Raw genomic sequence first — 22,007 nt, 5'->3', positions numbered from 1 at the left:
GTTTATCAAGTACAACTATTGTTCCATGTGTAGCTTCATGTTAGCATGAACTGACAGCTTCTATCACATAACATAATTCCAATGTCAATCATTGAGATGTTGGTTCCACTGTAAATAAAGCTGTGAATCATCATAATGGCCACCAAGTTTATCTGCTTACTCCTGAATTGAGTTAATAGCAGAATGAACAGTCACTTCAGTAAGACAGCTGTGATGCTCACGTTCAAACAGCAAAGAAAGTATCTCAGGGATCAAGAAAAACCACACTTCATCAGAGAGCAAACATCCTGAAACCATCAAATCGTGCATGTAATTTGTGCTTTCAATTATTGCGTAAATTCAATGTGCCTATTCTTTTTGCCTACATTTATAACTCATTCAACAAGTTCTGTTGGACTATTTTTTACTTTATTTTTATAACCATATGATCTGCACATTTGCTTGGGGCCTCATTTACAATGATTTGGCGCAAAGCAGCGCAGCAAGCCTTTTTGCTGTGCTACACTATGCCAATTCAAAAGGGCAGAAATGCACCATATTTACATGATACAGTGCACTTCTGTCCTTTCTTTTGTGCCAGTGCACAATGTGTTGTCTAGCGTCAACGCAGGCACCCTTGCACCGTGGCGGAAGGGTGTCTTCACATTCCTGCACAAAAACAATCTATTCCTTCACAGAAACAATCAAGCGAGACAGTTTCCTTGTTCTTTGTGTGCTGCAGAATGCAGCACACATGAAATGAGAAGGAACAAGGAGAAATTAAAATATTTCTTCTCGCTATGCCTGCTCTGGCGAGGTGTAAGGTTTTGGCTCTGCCCCAGGTTTACGTGATATTGTAAATCTGGGGCAGCATCAAAACCCATAGGTGTCGCAACACCCATGGAAAGCCTCTGTGACACAGTGTAAGGCAACTCATCGACTTGATCTGTGTTGCCTCAAACCATATCTACGAAAAGTTACGCAAAGTGGCTTTGTGTGGCCTCGTAGACATGGCCATTGGTTTGTTAGGAATTAAACCAGATGTAGTTGTTTAAAGTGTTTTTAAGCTGTGTTAAAACATAAGAATCGTTTTTTTACCTAATTTCCCTAGAGAAATCACTTTTTTAAATATTATAATATTGAACTAAGACTGCTACTTTGGATGTACTACTATTGGTGAATTTGAAAGCAGCTTTGATTTGAGTTGCCCAGATAATTACGTTATTTGTAAAGATAATAACTGGGAAAAGAAAATGGAAATAAATCTGTTTTAGAAAATAAAATGAGTCAGAAAGAATACTTTCAGGAGGAAACATGCAGGATACACACACTAACATATACCACGGAAATGGCAGGGCTTACATTGATTTAATATGTTTTTCTCTAGATATCCAAGTATAGAGTAAATGGAAACTGTTCTTAACCAGCCTTGCCTCTGTGCTAAGTATCTTTTTATATTACTACAAAATCAATAAGAATATACATGAAACATTTTCATTTTACCTTCTAATCTATTCATAAGTTGCCTGATCCCCATGTTTTAACTCCTGGAAATTAAAGAATAGAACATTAGAAATTCACAACACATCACACTGCTTTGACATCCTCTTATTGAATGTTCACCCTAGTGTTTTGGATCAAGCTGGAAGTGTGTTACTAACTCATTAAATGAGAATTGTTCACATTTTCTCTTAATTAAATTAAAATCTATTTCAAGTACAAACTTTCAATATAAATATTTCTGGGAGATCTTCTTTAGTGTAATGATTGAAATCAGAAATCAGCAGCTCCTAAGGTCCTCAATTCCCATTGGTTAATCATTGTGATGTTCTTAACGTCCCTTGAAAATCATGATTTGTGTTTTCCATGAATTGAAAGATTTTCCCTCCCTCTAGAGCACACCGTGTTCCATATGTTCCAGAGTCAGGGGTTCTACGGACATAACTGAAGAAAACCCGTCCTTGTCTACACCTAAACCTTTCATGAACCTTATCGTAATAAAAACCATCCCTGCTGAAGCTGGCAGAGTGAATGACTCTGGGATTATGTGAATGAGGGTCAGTGTTCTGCGGAACAAAGTTAAGGGTGACACCAGCTCATTACATTCAATAAAAGGGAGCTAGAAGTGGTTGTTGAGAAGAAAGTGATTTGGAAGTTATAGGAGATTAAAGACTAGTAAATTGATCTGTAGGCAGATCTGATATAGAAATAATAATTTTCCTCAGTCAAGTATCATAAGTCAATCTGGTACGCAGTAAAGAAATTGATTCTTGAAACCATTCCCACCATAAATCAGAACGTGCTCACTTTGTTTGCCCAATATTCTTGAACTTGTTCTTTACAGTTTCAAGGAACGGAGGATGTGATGGACAAAACAGGAAGTAACGTATAGCCACTGAGCTCTGTGCACAGGAGGAGGGGGGGGGGGGGTTGGTCATGGTCTCTATGGTGACAGTGACTGTGGATCCCCAACAGGGGCCTCTGGACTAACCTGCCGCTAAGGTGCCATGAGTGGTTGGGGTGCTGCGAGTGATTCCGGTGCCAGCGGTTTCGGTTTGTTGACCCCGACACCAGAAAACCCCGAAACCGGTCCTAGGATGCTTGTTTCTGGTCCAGGGAGGACCTGGCTTTGCAGTTGGGCTGGACTGTTCCCATGAGGCACAGGGTCAAGACTGATTTGCATATGGCCAGGTCTAAACTAGGGTGGCATGGTGAGCAAAAGAATGATGGATTTAACCCAGATCTCTTGACTGGAGGAGAATGTTTTGATTTGTTCTGCATTCTATCCATCAATTGTGTGTCTTTTGCTTTCTTGCTCTAAGTGCTCCGGGTATGCCTAGATGTAGGTTCCGGGCTCACCGTGCCACTGGAATCAAGCTATCCTGGCTGAAGAGGGGTGAAACCCCGAAACCGGTCCTAGGATGCATGTTTCTGGTCCAGGGAGGACCTGGCTTGGCAGTTCGGGATGGACTGTTCCCATGAGGTACAGGGTCAAGACTGATTTGCATATGGCCAGGTCTAAACTGGGGTGGCATGGTGAGCAAAAGAATGATGGATTTAACGCAGATCTCTTGACTGGGGGAGAATGTTTTGATTTGTTCTGCATTCTATCCATCAATTGTGTGTCTTTTGCTTTCTTGCCCTAAGTGCGCCAGGTATGCCTAGACATAGGTCCCGGGCTCACCGTGCCACTGGAATCAAGCTATCCTGGCTGAAGAGGGGTGAAACCCCGAAACCGGTCCTAGGATGCTTGTTTCCAGTCCAGGGAGGACCTGGCTTGGCAGTTCGGGCTGGACTGTTCCCATGAGGCACAGGGTCAAGACTGATTTGCATATGGTCAGGTCTAAACTGGGGTGGCATGGTGAGCAAAAGAATGATGGATTTAACCCAGATCTCTTGGCTGGGGGAGAATGTTTTGATTTGTTCTGCATTCTATCCATCAATTGTGTGTCTTTTGCTTTCTTGCCCTAAGTGCGCCGGGTATGCCTAGACGTAGGTCCCGGGCTCACCGTGCCACTGGAATTGAGCTATCCTGGCTGAAGAGGGGTGAAACCCCGAAACCGGTCCTAGGATGCTTGTTTCCGGTCCTGGGAGGACCTGGCTTGGCAGTTCAGGCTGGACTGTTCCCATGAGGCACAGGGTCAAGACTGATTTGCATATGGCCAGGTCTAAACTGGGGTGGCATGGTGAGCAAAAGAATGATGGATTTAACCCAGATGTCTTGACTGGGGAGAATGTTTTGATTTGTTCTGCATTCTATCCATCAATTGTGTGTCTTTTGGGTTTGTTGAGCTGGCCTGGACCTGGGGTCTGAAGAGGGTCTAAAAGAAGCCAGATGTGTAACAGCTGAAATGATCTGGACCTGGTCTCGGGAGGCAACAAGATCCCAGGCTGTGGTGGTGGCTCGTCAAGCGTCCAGCCACCAGGCAAAGACAGAGACTAGGAGCTAGGATGGAACCAGAGGAACTCAGGTACAGCGCATTTCCAGTTCCCTGTAGCAGCCCACAGACACTTGGGACTGTTTGTCAGTGGATCCTGTCAGCAGACGTCCTGTGCAAAGAATCGCGGTGAGTGAAGTTAAGCTGATGGAGCAAGGACTCGTATAAAAGAAGACTTGCTCGGAAGCGATTCCCTCAAATAACTCATAACTCGGTAATAATTGTGTTTGTAAATACTAATTCGCACTATAAATTCATACATTTGAATCTAGGGGAAGCTTGCCTACATGTTTTTACTAACCAGTAATCCGTGTATCACTAAAGATGGCTGCTAAATGCGGGACTCTGCATTGCACATGCATCTACTGCATCTACGTAGTATGACATGCTGTCGCTTTGAAATCTTTGCAGCTGTACAGTTGCTCTTCAAATGGCCGCTTGAAACCCAAATGATAATGCGCATGCTTTGCGGAAACTAAACCATACAAGTTTAATAAAATGCTAATGCAAAAGATTATTATAAATAAATGTTCCATGGACTAGACAGGATATTTTGTCTTTTACTAATGATTTCCCAAAGCTAAGAGCAAAGCCAATTGAATGATATAGGCAAATTGAGAGATTTGTGAAGGTTTCGAAGGTTTTGCAAAAAGATTTGGATGGTCTATTTGATATAGTGGTACCTGAAGATTTTTGGACAGAATGTAAAATTACTATTGATTGGCCTAATGATGAGTACCCGAGAGATGAGAAAACAGGAGTCCTTTCAGATGATGTAATGAAGAAATATCACCAGGTGATCACTTTCTTGAAAGGGAAAATTCCTCCAAAAGAAACAGATTGGGTAAAAATTGACAGAACTACCCAGGATAGAAATGAGTCGGTACATACTTATTATGAACGACTGCTGCAAGTGTTTAAGCAATATAGCGCAGTGGTTCCCAAACATTTGACTCCTGAGGACTCCATTGCCTCACCACTGGAGTCCTGGGACCCCCAGCAATCTGTATGATTTAAATTTCAAACATTAAAAGAGTAATTTGAAAAAATAAACCCAAATCTGCACACAAACCAAATAGTCGAATTACTAAGGATTTTAGTATTTTATATTGAAAGAGTTCTGCTGGCGCCTGAGTGGAAACCCAAAGCAGCTATGGCAAATGTTTTCAGACCAGTCCCCATACAGTGCACACCAAGTGCAGTGAGTGAGCCTGACCTCTACAAAGGGGGCTTTGGGAGGCTCTCCCTCCCTAAGAAAATTTAGGATACAATGGTGCATTCTACAACACATTTATCATTATATATTGAATTGTATTAGCTTTTAAAGAATAATAAATGATGACCTTACTCTGCACCAGGATCCAACAATCTTTGTTGGGGTTCTTCGATGATTTCCTTATTATCACCCTTCAACAGTGCCTCTCATTTCTCCATAGCACATCTGTTACATGTATTTCATTTGTTTTCTAGCATCTCTCATACCATTGTAGGATGTCACAGCACTTTACATCACACACATATGGAGACAATGAATCATACTTGTTCAGTGTAGAGAAAATGTTACATAAGGCAAAGGGGACCACAAGGTGTAGGATTCACGTCATTCATACTGGTATGCATTTTTAAAGAGTGCTTGGTCTGGAAAAGCACAAACTCAGGATTCAGAACATAACACAGTGGTTTGCATTGACTTTAACAATAAAAATGTATTTCCACACAAATAAACCCCTTTAGCAGCATCAGGATAAGGAAAGTCTGGGGAAAAACAGAACTCACTAACTTGTACCATGCAGTGTGTAAGCAGCTCTTTGATGACAGTTTATAGGTCACTGTGCTTGATTATGATTGTCTCTTATGAGCTGCAGAGTAACAAAAGAATCTTTGTGACAAAAGAAGTAACCCGCTGACCAATGCACTTTAAATACTGTTTTTTAAAATGCATGGTACGCATTCTTTGCAGCAGGCATATTAACCCTCTGTGCTACATTGGATTAGTCAAACCTGCCACTGGACAAAACTCTCATCTCTCTCCAGCAGGTACATTAATCACTGGTGTTATCTTGACACTTTTATTGTTTCTCGAAAACTTCTAATTCTACAAGCAACTTTGCAGTGCTTTTAAAACTGCTGCCTGCGGACCCCCTGGGAATGTGTCACGGACCCCTGGGGATCCACGGACCCCAGTTTCGGAAACACTGATATAGCGGATTTGAGAATATCAGAGATAAAGTTATGGGACATTTTGTATATTGATTTGTGACAGGATTAAACCCAGAAATTGGAGACATGATTCGCCAACACATGATGTGTTGGCAGGCAAGGCCAAAAGATGATATACTCAAATACGAGATGAAATTGACAAGAACCGGAAAAAGTTAGAAGAGAAAGTGAAGGGGGGCCAAGTAACAGCAGGAAATCCAATTAAATAGTCAGACAGGAAATCAAGGAAAAGGGCATGGTGAAAATAGTGGGGGAAAACTAAAGGCAATAATGAGTGGAGAGGAGGCAAAGAAAAGTTTCCCTGTCATGGGTGCGGAAAATTGGGGCATTGGAAAAACGAGTGTAAAAATATTCAGAATAATAATGGGCCAAATCAAAATTTAAATCCACAGACGCAGAATGAGGTGATAATGAGCCAACCGCAGCAGGTTGTTAATCTACAGTCAGTTGCCACCTGCCACTATGCCAAATTTTGTGAACCAAGCCAAGTACAGTGCGGACACCCGACTTCAAGGAGGAAGTGGTAAGAAAAGTACTGTAACCTCACAATTTCTTTTGCAGGATAATTATTTCAGTGATAGTGACCAATGACGGTGCCTGAGGGGGGAGGAAGAGGAGTGCGTACGTGGCGCATCCTTACCGGTAGATCAGTCAGGTCCCTATATTGATGGTAAAGTAGAAGGAAAATATATTACTTTTTTGTTGGACACTGGTGCTACCCGTTCTACTGTGAGAACAGCAGACATTCCAAACCTACCCCTCTCAGGAGATTTAATCCAAGAAGTGAACGTCTCAAACAAACAGATTAGAACTCCTATTACAGAACCAATGGAGGTATGCATTGGCAATTTCAGAGAAATGCACAAATTCGTGGTGTGTGACTCCAGTCCCGTAAATTTATTAGGCAGAGATTTACTGTGCAAAATGAACTGCACAATATTTTGCACACCAGACGGTGTTGTAATTCAAACCTCGAATGGAGACGGAGTCTATGAAATTATGCTAGCTAAACAAGGCACAAAGGTAGACGAGATGTATTCCTTAATGACAAAAGACGATTTACCAGCTTAGGTCAAATTGACAGGGAATCCAGATGTGTGGGATTTTACAGGAAATGACGTTTGGCTAATGGTAAATGTAGATCCAGTAAAAGTAACCTTGAAGGAAGGTGCAGTCTATCCAAACACGTGACAATATAAAATGAGTCCTGAAGTTAAAGCTGGTGTAGCAGCAGAAATTGATCGAATGGTTGAACAAGGCATTTTAAAAGAAATAATGAGCAGTCCATGCAATTCACCTATTATTGGCATTAAGAAACCCAATGGGAAATATAGGGCGGTTCAAGATTTACGAACAATTAACAAGATTGTTGTACCATGTTGCCCTGTAGTGCCTAACCCAGCAGTAATTTTGTACCAAATACCATGGAAGAAAGGATGGTTTACTGTAATTGATTTATGTCACGCTTTCTTTTCCATTCCATTGCATCCTGGTAGCCAATATTTGTTTTCTTTTAAATTTGAGGATCGTATTTTCGTTTGGAATCGTGTTCCTCAAGGGTATACTGAAAGTCCTTCAATTTTTAACCAAATTTTGAAAAAGTGTCTTGAAACTTTAGTTCTGCCTAGGAAGTCAGTCCTGGTGCAGTATATCGATGACCTATTGGTCTCGTCAAAAACAAGAGAGGACTCTGGTACTGATTCAATTGCCTTGTTAAATCATTTGGCTGATGGTGGACCTAAAGTTTCCCCTGAAAAATTGCAGTTTTGCAGATCCGGAGTCAAATATCTTGGACACCAAATAGAACGCGGAGTGAGGAGAGTGAATCCCGAGAGAATAGAAATAATAAAACAGATCAAATTGCCTGAAACCCAGAGAGAAATAAGAATGTTACTTGGAGTTGTGGGATACTGTAGGCAGTGGATTGTAGGGTTTTCCTTGCTAGCCAAACCCCTGATACAGATGACAAAGAATCGAGCAAAAGATCCCATAGAATGGGATGATGAAAGTATGGAAGTATGGAAGCATTTGTAAGATTACTCGAAAGGATTTGCACTATTTTGTTGTGAAAGGAATAGTTGTGCACTTTCAGTTTTAAGACATGACTTGATGCGACGTCTTGTGGCATATCTTTCTGCTACTTTGGACCCTGTAGCCTCCGCTTTACCTGGTTGTTTAAAAGCAGTAGCTGCAACCTGTACAAGTGTAGATCAAAGTGAGTCAATTGTGATGGGACATCCGGTAAAGGTACATATTCCACATTCAGTTGAGATTCTGCTGACAAGAACTCAAACTCAGTTTCTTACTCCTAGTCGGATGAATAAGTATGAAAGAATCATATTAGGTGCGGAAAACGTGACAATAGTCAGGGGTACCGTTTTAAACCCAGCTACCTTGTTGCCAGATCTATATAAAGAAGAAGTCAGAGATGAGGTCGAGCACGACAGTTTGGATGGGACTGAACTTTGCACCAAACCCCGTCCAGACATACAGGAAGAAACATTGAAGAATGCAGAACATGAGCTATTTGTAGATGGCTCGTGTATGCGCCATGAGGAGGGAGGAATGCGTGCTGATTATGCTGTGTGTACATTGGCTGGAATAGTCGAAGTATCCTATTTACCAGGAGTCAAATCTGCACAAGTAGCCGTATTGGTGGCTTTGATTAAAGCATGTAAAATTGGCAAAAATTGGAAAGTAACCATTTTTACTGATAGCCAGTATGGTTACGGGGTTGTACATGATTTTGGCCATATCTGGATGCAGAGGGATTTCATGACTTCTTCAGGATCCCTAATCAAAAATGGTAAATTCATAAAAGAACTGCTTGAAGCAATACAATTGCCAAAGGAAGTGGCAGTGCTCAAGTGTGCCGCACATCAGTCAGGAAATGACTATATGACAGCTGGTAACAGGTATGCTGACCAGGTTGCCAAACACTGTGTCAAATATAAAATGACAGTGAAAGAGAAAAGTGAAACAAGTGGAATCAGCTGCCAACTTATGCTACATTCAGGATTAGAAAAATGGGAGGAAGTAAAACAACTACAAGAGGAGGTATAATTGAAATTCTAAAACAGAATCCCCAAAATCAGATCTACTCAAGGACCTCTTATCCCTCTCAGAGATGAAAAAGAATTCATCACTGCCTCCGGCTGGTGCCCAAGCTAATGACCTCCCAAAATTCAAACTCAAAAACAACGCAACTTGGTCCCACTTCAACACTTACAGTGAAGATACCATGTTAAAGACGCTAACCGCTCTGAAACCCTCCAACCATTTCACAGACCCGCTCCCGGCTAATTACTTAAAAGAATTAATTCCTCTGTTACTACCTCTCTGGACCAAGATCATAAATACTTCCCTCCTTCAAGGATTCATTCCAGAAATCCTGAAAACAGGTCAGGTTTCGCCTATCCTAAAGAAAACAAGAGCTGACCCTTCGGATCTAAATGACTATCGTCCGATTTCTAACTTACCTATGCTAGCCAAACTCCTGGAAAAATGCATTAACATGCAGCTGAACAGTCACATTGATCAATTCAACCTGCTTAACCAATTTCAATCAGGCTTCCGAGCAGGTCACAGTACCGAATCAGCCATGACACATGTAATAGACAACGCTCTAAAAATCCTGGACCAAAACGAAGCCTGTTTACTAATCCTACTCGACCTGTCATCAGCATTTGACACCGTCAAACACAGCAACCTGCTAGACCTGAAACACAGAATAGGAATGTCTGGATCTGTATTTAACTGGTTCGCCTCTTTCCTCCAAAATAGATCCCAAAGATTCAAGCTCAACCAATCCCTGTTCAACCACATGTCAGTCATGTTAGGAGTTCCGCAAGGTTCCTCCCTCTCATCCACCCTTTTCAAACTTTTTATGGAACCTCTTACTGGTATTCTCAGCCTCGCCAAGATTCACTTCCATATGTATGCAGACGACACACAAATGTACATGATCCACTCACTTGATGATATCAAATCGCTCAACACCACACTACAAAAAACCCAAACATGGCTGGCCGAAAACCATTTGAAACTAAACTCCCTCAAAACGGAATTCCTCTTAATCGCAGCCCCTAACAAAACACCCACTATCCTGGATTAGCTGAAGCACTTAACAGCTCTCAAAGGACAAACCTCTCAACGTCGACTCAGCGAAATCGCTAGGTGTAACTCTGGACAGTAACCTAAAGATGCAGAAGTATATCAGCGCTTCCACAAAAGGAGCTAACTTCCACATGAAGACCCTGCAGAAACTGAAACCCTTTCTGCCAGCCTACGATTTCAAACAAGCAGTTCAAGCCCTAGTAATCCCTAGAGTGAAATATGGGGTGGTAACCTTATGCGGCCTCCCAAGTTCATCGACAGCCCCGCTAAGACCCACTATCAACTCAGCTGCGAGACTCATCACGGGTTCAAAGAGAAACTCTCACACATCCCCAGACCTGAGAGCCCTCAATTGGCAACCGTTTGAAGCTAGAATTCATCTGAAAATCGCCTGCATGACGCACAAGGCCCTACACCACAACTCCCCGCAGTACCTAGCTCAGAAACTGGTGCTCTCTGCGGGCATCAGAGCCTCCAGGAGTGCCAAGACTCTTCTTCTAAAACCATAACGATTTGCCAAGAAACAAACCTATAACCGATCCTTCTCTGGTATGGCTCCTAGGATCTGGAACCCTTTGCCCATTGGAACAAGAATGAACCCTTCCACTGCTTCCTTCAAAAAAGAAGTGAAAGCGATCCTCATGGCTAAATTCAGGTGAATTCTCTGACTTTTTACTGTATTTTATTACCAGTTCTGTTTTTATGCTCCCTAGTGTCCTTTTGCTTTAGCGCTAGCTTATTTTTTCGTTTATGAGCTTTGTATAGCTGTATCACCTATATCTTTGTGTGCTATGCCTTGTTTTCTACATATGACTTTTAAAGCGCTCTGATACTCGCAAGGGTCTTGTTCGCGCTATATAAAACCTTCAAATAATAATAAGAAGAAGAATGGGTGAAAGAAGGATGTGAAAAAAGGTCACAAGACGATGTGTGGGTTTACCTAGGATGGCAGGCCAGTAATGCCAAACTGTATGCTTTCACAATTTGATATGATGTATCACGGAGACACCGACATAGGCAGGGATGCTATGATCAGATTCTTTAAACAGGATTGGTATAACCTAAGGCTTAGGAGTGTAGCAGAGAGTCTATGCCAGAGATGCTTAATTTGTCAACAAATGAATACAGGTCAAAAATAGTGGTCAGTACAGGAAAAATTGGAAAAGCCAAAGGTCCATTTATAAGGTTACAATTAGATTTCATCCAATTACCACCTTGCAGAGGTGTGAAGTACATACTTGTCATAGTTTGTTTATTCTCACGGTGGGTGTAGACATACCCTACTAGAAGAAATGACAGTGTAACAGTTGCCAAACTATTGTTGAGAGAACTGATTCCACGGTTTGGTTTTCCAGTAATCTTGGAATCAGACAGAGGGTCTCATTTTAATAATGAAGTAATTCGACTAATCTGTGAAGCATTTAAAATTGAACAAAAACTGCACTGTGCATACCGCCCAGAGGCTTCTGGAGTGGTAGAACAACTGAATGGCACTATAAAAGCGAGACTGGGAAAGGTATGTGCACCTACCCCACTGGACTGGTCTGACGCTTTACCTCTTGTTCTGATGGGGCTCAGAAGCATTCCTGATAGGAATACAGGGTTGAGTCCCCATGAAATACTCATGGGAAGAGCAACGAGGCAGGCATGTATACCAGGACACAAACTGTAGAATATATCTGATAACTTGGTATTGGAATATTGCAAAGAACTGGCTTACCTAGTGCATTCTATCTCTCACCAGGTTGGAGAAGACGCAGTTGCCAGGCAGCCGAATCTAGCACATGATCTGAGTCCTGGTGATTGGGTGGTGGTGAAGGAACACACTCGAGAGGCATGCCTAGCACCCAGATGGGGAAAACCACATCAGGTTATATTGATTACAACTACAGCAGTGAAATGTGCAGGCTTGTCTAATTGGATTCATGCAAGCCATACTAAGAGAGTACCAGCACCTAACACAGAAGGTCTCCAACTGACTCAAGCATTTGAGGCTGCAGAAGGTTGTGCAGCTGAAGGATCTAGAATATTAGATCCTGAAGTAGCTGATCGAGAACAACCGAGCACAAGTCAGGATGACTGGATACCAGTGGTTGACATACCTAAAGTAATTGTGAGGACCACTATAGATTGGAAACCGTCCTGAATGATATAAATCCTGTCGCCCTGAGAAAACTATTTTTACAATGGCGATATAACGCACTTCCAGTTAGAGCACTCACCAGTAAGTGGCACCCGCCTACCTTAAAAAATTGTCCTGCATGCTCTAGTGAGCTGGAGGACGATATTCATTTAATGTTTTTTTGTCCTATGTATACTAAATCTAGGAAGAAGTGGATCGCTCCTATTTGTAGGAACTGGGGCTTTAGACGACATTTAGATGCCTATAGGCTGCTGAAAAGTGATTTATCTTCTTCTACTGTTTTTGCTATTAGCAAGTACCTAGCAGCAGTATGGTATATTAGAAGAATTCATCTGCCGAAATGAAATGTAAATTGCTTATCTGTGGCTAGGATTATGCTGCAATTTCCCTATTCGCAATTGTATCCTCCCTAGTTTATAGTGTATTTTTTATTAATGAAAGATTTCTTTCCTGAAGATAATTTGTGTGATTTAAATGCATTTGTATGATTTCTTTTATGATTCGTTGAATCGAAATAAAGATTTAAGAAAGAATTGTGAGAACAAGAAGCCAAACCAGGTTAAAAAGACATGAGAATAGTGATGATCAGATAGGTATAGAAGAACAAGCTCAGGAAGGTGCAAATACAATTATTGGAGAACCTGAGCAGGACCAGATAAGGAAAGAACAATCTACTCAGACGGAGGTGGATTTAATCATTCACAAGTCTGAGGAGGGACAGATAGGTCTAGAAGAACACGTTCGGGCTGCAGAAAGCCAAAGTGCAATAAGACCTGAGCAGGACCAGACAGGGAAAGAAGAACAAGTTCAAAGAAGAAGAGAAAAACAAAATAAAACCTGAACAGGGTCAAGTCAGGGAAGAAGAACGCATCCAGGCAGAAAAAGACATTGCAAAAACAAGCACTGGACAGGGTCCGACAGAAAGTGTTTCTGACAACGAAAACGATCAAATTGTGCTACAACTTAATGAAAATAAAAGAACACTCGAAGAAAGAGACAGTCGAGTACATGCAAAAAGGGTCAGAAGAGGTGATAAGTGGCCAAGTGTTGTGAAAAGGTTAAATGATCATTTCAAAACAGTTAATGAAGAACCTGACCAAGTAAACAAAATTTCTAGTCAGTCTGGGACATCTGCTGAAAGGCCCAGACGACAAAGTCAAAGATTAAAAGTATTGAACAATAAGTTCAAAGGTCCTGAATGGACCTATGTAATTCTTGAAGATTTTGAGAATTTAAATTTAAATGAAGAAAGCGATGAAGAAATAAATGCAGAACAGATTGCTGAAAAATGAGACCAACTTGAAAATGTTCCCAAGAAATTTATATTTAAAAAATATATATATATCTCAATTAAGGAAGAGATATCTTCATAGCCAAGATGGCTGATTATAGGGCTGCTAGAAAACCAATACGAAATTGTGAACAAAAATGTTGTAAAATATGTATATGTAGTATATTTTTAGTGCTCATAATTCGGTTAGCACTGACAGTAGCCATTCCTTATTTGATGGTTACAAAAGAAAAGAATAACACAAGTATGCATGAAAGGGTAGATAACATTAAAGGAAAAAGAGTAGCAGTAGAAGCACCACATGAGGTAAAGACTAAAAGAGATAGAGTAGATTTAGAAGCATCAGATGAGTCAGATGTACACTATGGAAGTGAGTGATTGTTATGTATGTATGAAATTACCAGAATCAGTAGCAGAAGGTGTAACATATCACCATATTCCCTTAACCTATGGCATTTCTTGTAGCATTTTAGTAAGTTTGTTTCATAGAACAGGAAAGTTACAGTATTATTATTCTAATGTAGATGAGATTTTTTCTTAGGTTCCTATGCGAAAGAACATGAACCCAGTTCTTAGTACTAAGGATGCACAGTTTCTGGGAGAATATTTTCTAACTATGAAAACAAAAGATATAGCTGAAGCACACTAGCACAATTTACCATGTAAATTACGCGAAGAAGAAAACATATTTTTGAATTTAGATGTGCAAAGGAGACAGGACTTCCAAAGAAAAGCTTCTGAACCGAAACCTCAGATACCTCAATGGGCTGAGAAACAAAATATGTACACAACTGGCAAGACTCATGCTGCTATGTCCCTGGACTTTGAAAAGAAAGGGAAGATCTGCCTCCATAGATAATTTTCTAGTAATTGGGGGATGGGGACTAAAAGGTGAAACAGATCCAGTATTTCTTGGAATTTATTATGTATGTGGCGACAAAGCATACTTTAGGCTGCCTGATCATTATTACGGGAGTTGCTATTTTGGAATAGTATTCACAAAGGTGTACCATGTGAAAAGAATCACTGGAAGCAATGAAAACGCAAAAGAACTAACAATTATGAAGAGAGATAGTTTTTCAGAAATAGTAGGTGATATATTCAGTGCATTGATACCTTCAGTGGGAGCAAATCTAAACTCACGCAGGATTTGTCAATTATCTACAGTGGTTGACCGTCTATCGACTGATACTGCTGGAGGGTTTTTGATGATTAAAACAGAAATGGTTGGGATTAGATCTATGGTTTTGCAAAATGGACTTGCTCTTGATATATTATTGGCAAAAGAGGGCGGAGTCTGTAAAATGCTGAAAGCGCAACATTGTTGCACGTATATACCTGACAAAAGTGTCAGAATTGGAGGATATATTAAAAATATTACAAAATTGGAAGAAGGTTTGAAACCACTGGAAGTTGACAGTGTATGGAAGAAGTTAACAAATAGTATTACAACCATAGGCGGCTGGTTTTCTAACTTAGGTAATAGTATTATAGGTTAAATAATATTACCAGTATTAGGAATAAAACTAGCAATAATGACATGGTTCAAATGTTGCAAGAAAAGAAAGAGATATACAGTAAATGAAAAAGGAAAGAAGAGAAAGTACAATGAGATACAGTTAGAGGAAATTAAAGGAGATCTATACAAAAAGATGAAGAATTTACAGATAAATAACGAAAAAGAAAGAAAAGAACGAATTGAAAAGATTGAAGAAGCATTTATTTCATTTCATAAGTCTTTATTATCGATAATTCATCATAAAAGACATTTTACAGAATTAAAAAAAAATACAAACAAAATATATATTAAAACTATTACAACATGTTACGATATAGTAAAATCACAGGGAGCCAAAGTTCCATAATTTTAATGCCTCCTCAATCTAATGAGCCAAGCCCAAGCTAAAAACTTGGCAACTGCGACTACAACATATTCACTTGTATCAAAGCGCAGGATATCAAGTGCTACTAGCCCTTGTCTTGTTCCTAATGTACGACAAAGGGGTTTGAGCCATATAGCCCGAGGGGCGGCATATACAGGGCAAACAAAAAAAAACATGACCCACAGAATCAACACAATCGGTACACCAGTTGCAAGAGTCAGAGGATGCACCCTTCCATTTTTTAGTAAATAAGTTTGTTGGTAATGTACCAACTCTAAACTGGTGATATAGTTTTCTGTCTCTGGGCCTAGTGATAGTGTCCCAGTAGGCTTCAAGGATTGGGGTTTTCTTTTGATCAAGAAACCTGCCGGTCAAAGAGTCGGCTGCAACAGAAGATAATTGTTTTTGCAGTACCATTGACCAATAAAGTTCTTTAAAATCTTTTTTAGAGGGAAAAGAGTTGTTGGCCGGGTCTGTCCACAAAGTACCCAAACCCATGGAATCCAAAAGTTGTCTGACCTGTCTGAACCAGGGAATGTTACCTGCTCCCACGATGGAACGGACATCAAGAAAGGCTTTAGCATAAGGACCTAATTCGGGAACAGTCCAAAGTCGCCTCCAAAAGGCCAATGGCTTAAACCTAGCGATGTCATCAAATGAATGGGAGCCAAGATCCAGCAGCAATGGTTTCAACGGGGTAGAACTGGGAAGGCCCGTAAGCATTCTAAAGAATTTATGTTGTGCTTTGACCAGGGGAGAGAGATTGGCAAAGCCCCAAAGTTCGGCTCCATATAGGATCGCCGAGTTTATCCTAACATTAAAGATTTTAATTGGGGGGCCAATTATTTTCGACTGGGATTGCTTCTGTTCTTTAACAAGACATCCAGAAAGCTGGGAAAATTTAAGAGTAAGGACGTCAATTTGCGGCCTCCAGTCCAGCTTATTTTCAAATACTACCCCCAAATAGGTCATGACATTAGTTCTTTCAAGCAAGTCATTGTTCATGAAAACTTGGCCCTTCACACATTTCCCTTTGTTAAACACCATATATTTGGTTTTAGATACATTCACAGACAAATCAAAATCATTACAGAAATTAGAAAAAACATTCAACGCCGACTGTAACCCTGAGAGTGTCTGAGAAAGGAGTAGGGTGTCATCGGCAAACATGAGGAGTGGAAGTTTAATTCCACCCAACATAGGTGCGTCCGTGGGAGTAGAAAAAAAGTATTGGACCACTCTATTGATAAACAATAGAAACAGCGTGGGCGCAAGGACACACCCTTGCCTAACACCCCTTGAAGAAGCAATTGAGATGTGCTATGGTTGGCATCTGATTTGGTGGTGGGAAATTAGTGATGGCATTAAATGCCATCAAAGAGGGGATAGATGGAGCAAGGACTCGTATAAACGGAGACTTGCTTGGAAGCAATTCCCTCAAATAACTCATAACTCCGTAATAATTCTGTTTGTAAAAACTAATTTGCACTATAAATTCGTACATTGGAATGTAGGGGATGCTTGCCTACGTGTTTTTACTAACGCGGGACTCTGCATTGCGAATGCATCTACTGCATCTATGTAGTATGAGGGAAATCTTTGCAGCTGCGCAGTTGCTCTTAAAATGGCCGCTTGAAGCCCACATATGCATGCTTTGCTGAAACTAAACCATACAAGTTTACTAAAATGCTAATGCGAAAGATTATTATGAGTATATGGGGTAGAGTAGAGATAGGTGGTATACAGTGAAATCCTTTATTTTTTATTTTAAATATTCTTTTCTTTGACCTCTCTATTAGTTCGTATTTGGGCCTTCGAAAGGGACTGAAGCTTGTGTACCATGTGATTAGTTCACATGCCCAGTAACGGCAAGCTAGGAACTGTGATGCAAAGCCTTCAATGCCAGCCAAAAGAAAACCGCAACATGTCCTAGGAACAAGCATGATGTCCTATGAACAGGAACCAAATTGCATACAATATATTGATTACGATGTGAATACGGGTGGGAAATAAAGCTTGGGAAAGTAAATTAAGTGGGGGGAACATTGAACAATAAGCTTTAGAAAATATTAAAACGTAGCATGGTGTGATGATCATCTCCCCTTGCTTGTCCAATCGGAATTAGGCGTTTCATTAATTTGAAACATTAGGGGTGGTGTTTACCATTAGAAGAGTATAATTGAGGTTGTTTTAGTTAGTTAGAGAGAGCTTGTGATGCAGAGATGCTGAGAAACCGAGATGCTGTCTGAGTATTGAGCAGATCCTAAGCAGAAACAAACTTCAGAACTTGAGCTAAATTAGAAGAACATCGCGGAAGAACCGAGGAGGGAATTAGGTAAAGTGCTAGAAGAAGATCACGGAAGAATCGAGTAGGAAGAGAGTATCAGAGAGGGGTGCTACGCAGGCATCGGATCTAGAAGAGGTCACCTATCCTGTCCTGAATCCTTTGGTCTCCTGACCTCTCCCAGGGGATCCTTTCCAGCTCCTAGGCCAAGGGGTTGGTTTCCACACCATTCTAGGCAACTATAATTCTGTGTAGTATGTCATTGTACTGCTCTTTCTGTTTTCTCCCTTTTCAGGTACTGTCATTATTGTAACCTAGTCTGAAATTTCTGACGTAATATGATTTTCCTTCCTTAAAGAAAATGGTGTTAGAGCTGCACTTTGTATTCATTGGTTCACATGAAATTTACTATATAAACATTTAAAACTCTCTTGAGTCAGTGGTCATTTAAAGTATTTACTTTGATGATATTACACCTATACTGCTAACAACTAGGTCCATTAATCAGAGGAAACTTCATCTCGCAGGTAAAAACACACTAAATTGATCCGAGCGGAACTTACTAGCTTATGTATGAATGGTTATGGGCCCAGGTGAGTATGTGAATTGTGTAAATCTTTAGCTGGTAACCCTCCGCTCTATCAAAGCCAAGGGGGTGAGCATGTGGGAAATGGCATGGGCAGAGCTGTGGTTAGTGGCACAGCCCAATGGGGCTCCCCTGAGTCATGGAAGAGGCCTGACCGATGGTCAGGTGCACTTTGTCCCTGTGGGAAAATGCCCCCGCCTCCCTTCCCTTAGGTTAGAAGAAGAAGCGTTGGCTTTACAGCTTTTTAGTGGCATCTGGAGAAACAGAAACCCCCCCTCCCAGCCAGCAGAATATAAGGGCATTTAGGGGCATAACGGGGAATGCAGAGGAGACACTGACCAGTGGTCATGCGGTCAGGAAAAATCAGGACAAGCACCCATTCGACTCTGTTCAACCAGAGATAAAAAAAGTGGGTGATAGCCCTACCGGATTCCCCATTGGAGTCCCCATGACTGAACGGCATTAAGAGGAGGATATAATCAGGAACTAATGCAGAGACTGATGCCACGGCCGAGGTTTGCCCTGTGGCAGTCACGTTAGGCATGCCCGCCTTGACAGCCACGACAACCACCAATGGTGCCTGTGAAGTGAATGAGATGAGCAAGGAGAGTAGAGAAACAAGGGATACAGGCATAGATACAGACAGAGGTCACAAGCATATGATGTCTGGTTTGTTTCTGCCTTGGCCAAAAGGGAAGAAGTAGAAGGGCCAGTGGAAGGGCAAGGAATGCCCAGATCGCTAGTTTAGGGTTTAGGATCCACAATGGATAGCCCTACAGACATGGGCCAAGGGCCGTTTCTGCTTCAATTTCCCCCAGTGCTAACACCAGCAATTTCTATCCAGAAGGGTCAATTTAACAGCAGCAGAACTGCAAGTATTGGTGGGGAGTCCAATAATATTAACAACTCCAGCATAAGGGTCGTTGTAGGGAGCAGCGCACGCTGGAGAAAAACTAAATCCCCTAAAACATCACCTCCCGGATGCCATAGATGCATCTGGGAAACTGGATAACAGAGGCCTTCCATGCAATTTCAATTACATTTTTATTGCCTATCCAATCGTTAAAGCAGGTGAACTTGCACATAGGAAGGGAGGCGGTGCACCCGCACAAGCACCACCTCAGAAGTGAGGTAACACCCAGCTTTCCTGACATAAGGGGGGCAGAGCACTTGGCTGCCTCATATGCGGTAGACCTAAGTCCAGGGAGCTCCTGGAGGGAAAACAGTCCAAGAGGGGCCACAACCGACATCAATGGCTCCTGGGTGGCAGCACTGAATATAATGCATGGGACGGTGGAAGCAGTGAATGATCCCACTAACAAAATGGATATACAAGTGGACCTGGCTGTCTTCAGGGTCAGGTACAGATGGGAAGCTGGAGAATCTAAAAAATCTGATTCAATCAAGGCAGGACAATGAATTCACAATGTGTATATGCAGGGAGGTAATTGATAAGCTGGTACAACTACCAGTGCTTCTGGAGGAAATGCTTGGAGAAGTAAGGAAAGTACCATGTGCAACCACACGAACAGCAGGATAAATATTGCGGTAGGTGATGAAGCACAATGCAAGGAAAGAGCAAATATTGTATACATTTACTATTCATTGGGAGAATTCTGTTTGGAAAACAATCTATTGACAGGGAACTCAGAGTATATAAGTCCTTTTGCAGAAGTTGAAATATTACTCAAATGATGAGATAGTAGAATCTTGAGAACTATTTAGCCCTCAACCATATACAGGCCTTATTCAGGTTTAAAGAGTCTGTCGATAGGGTGCTCAGTCCATGTTCCACCTTCTTGGAAGCGACTTCTGAGATTAAGGTGTCATATAAGCCTAACACTACTCTTCAGTGTTTTTCAATATGGGAGAGAACTGGGGACCATTGCTAATCCATCCCTGATGCAATGTATAGGTTTTCTAAGCCACCATATTTGGGAGAGTTGTAATTGCAATTCATTTAAGGACTTTAAGGATCCCTCTCTGAAGGTTTGTGGGTTACAGACTGATAGATTTCCTGGTTCAGGTTAACAAATTGACTAAGCCTGAACATTGAACTTTGCCAGAGCTTTTTGGGTGTCTAGAACTGACCTTTTTCTACAGGTAAACCTGCATAAGTAAATGACATACATCCCATACGTATGTCTGCAGTCCTACACCTTCTGTCCATTACCAGGGATGCTATAAATGCTATTCTCATTTTAGGTACTCTAAATACCTCTATCCGGTACTTTAGAATCAGATGTGGTGTTAACGGGGTGAAGAACTTCCTTTGGCTTAGGGGAGTACTCTCTTTGTACTCATTGCCTTCTTCCAATCTTTTAACTTTAACTATGAATTTCTCTTTCTAAGCGGCTATGGTGCACCGGCAAACCCTTACGTGTGCCCTCTCATCCTTAGTAATCTTCATAGTTGGGTGCACAAGCAGTTTTCCTTGTCTGCTCCTATCTGTCTCAATCAGTGAGACCCACAGTTGGATGGGTCTCCTCTCTTTCTACATTGGAGCACTTGCTCCTTTCTCAATGATATAATACACACAGTGGTATGTCCATGGAAAGGATCTCCTGATCTGGAAGTGATATATGAAATAGGGAAGACTGTACCTCATTGGACACTTACCATGTACGCAGAGTCGGCACCCATGGCTTGATTCTGTGGGAGAGAAAAGCAGAACTTTTAGTGCAAGATAAAATCACATGACCCAGTGGTTGGCATAGGACTAGACAGAGTGGCATTAATTAGGTACAGAATTGCTGATGCGTTAGAGGTGATGTGACTCCTGCCATCGGATTTCCGGTGAGATCCCCATCACCACATACAATTCAGAAGCACACAACAGTGGAGAGGCACTGCGCTCTAGGGTGCAGTGTGTGCCACAAATGACATCAAACTCCAGAAAAGGAATACATGACACACAAAGTGACTGATGGGGCATTTCTTTTGTGTTTTATTTTTACTTCTCATGTCTGTGACCCAGGGGATATGTGGAGACATCTACCTAAGCTATTGCTGCATGAATGTGTATGACATTAATGTGCTACCTTTCTTAACCTACTTGCGAGCAAAGAAAGAAGTGCATTGTTACTTGTCTACTCATCCATCCTACCTGTGAGACTGTGACAGTGCTGGCTCCATCCTTAAGATGTCCTCATTAGATTGCACATCACTGTCTGGGTTATATCTTGAGAGACATTAGGGTCAGAGTTGTCTTCTCGTGGACTGAGTATTCTCCATTGGCCTGGCAGAGGACTGTGCATCATCCACCAGGATCAGTCCACCAGTCGGTGGCAGGTGTCCACCCAACTTCTTTGAAGTCTTTCTAGTAGTGAGGCCTCTGCAGCCCTGGCGCCACCTGGCTGGTGTCTCTGCAACTCCTACTAGCACTCAGTCACAACTATGTGTGCTGTGGCGCAGTGAGGAGTGGCCTCCACCAGGCAATGCAGTTCACACCGCCCAGGTGTGGTCCTCTCCTGCTGGGAGCGAGACAGTGCGCGGGGTCTCCTAATTCCCCAACTCGCACCACACCGGCAGGCAGCTCGCCCAATGCCCTCACCTCTTTCAATGCCC

General features: G+C 41.7%; 1 protein-coding gene across 12 annotated transcripts in view; it reads right to left on the bottom strand.

Annotated features, from left to right (window-relative positions):
- LOC146808718 (uncharacterized) overlaps nt 1-22,007 on the bottom strand; it is a 375,662-nt gene that overhangs the window by 19,582 nt on the left and 334,073 nt on the right. For 7 of the 12 annotated variants that reach the window (XR_014966230.1, XR_014966233.1, XR_014966231.1 and 4 more), the window contains one exon: nt 21,060-21,092. Coding sequence is in view for 8 of the 12 variants with exons in the window: in XM_085615529.1 (XP_085471655.1) it covers nt 21,060-21,092 (33 nt within the window). In the remaining 4 variants the exon portion in view is untranslated. Of the gene's footprint in view, nt 1-1,482; nt 1,527-21,059; nt 21,093-22,007 lie in introns of all 12 variants that reach the window. The other 5 variants (XM_085615528.1, XM_085615530.1, XM_085615533.1 and 2 more) reach the window with 1 other exon arrangement.

The sequence above is a fragment of the Triturus cristatus genome, chromosome 7, assembly GCF_964204655.1.
Source record: "Triturus cristatus chromosome 7, aTriCri1.1, whole genome shotgun sequence".
In the NCBI taxonomy this organism is placed as follows: Eukaryota; Metazoa; Chordata; class Amphibia; order Caudata; family Salamandridae; genus Triturus; species Triturus cristatus.
Note: the sequence above shows the minus strand (reverse complement) of the source record. Positions and strands in the feature narration are given on the sequence as shown.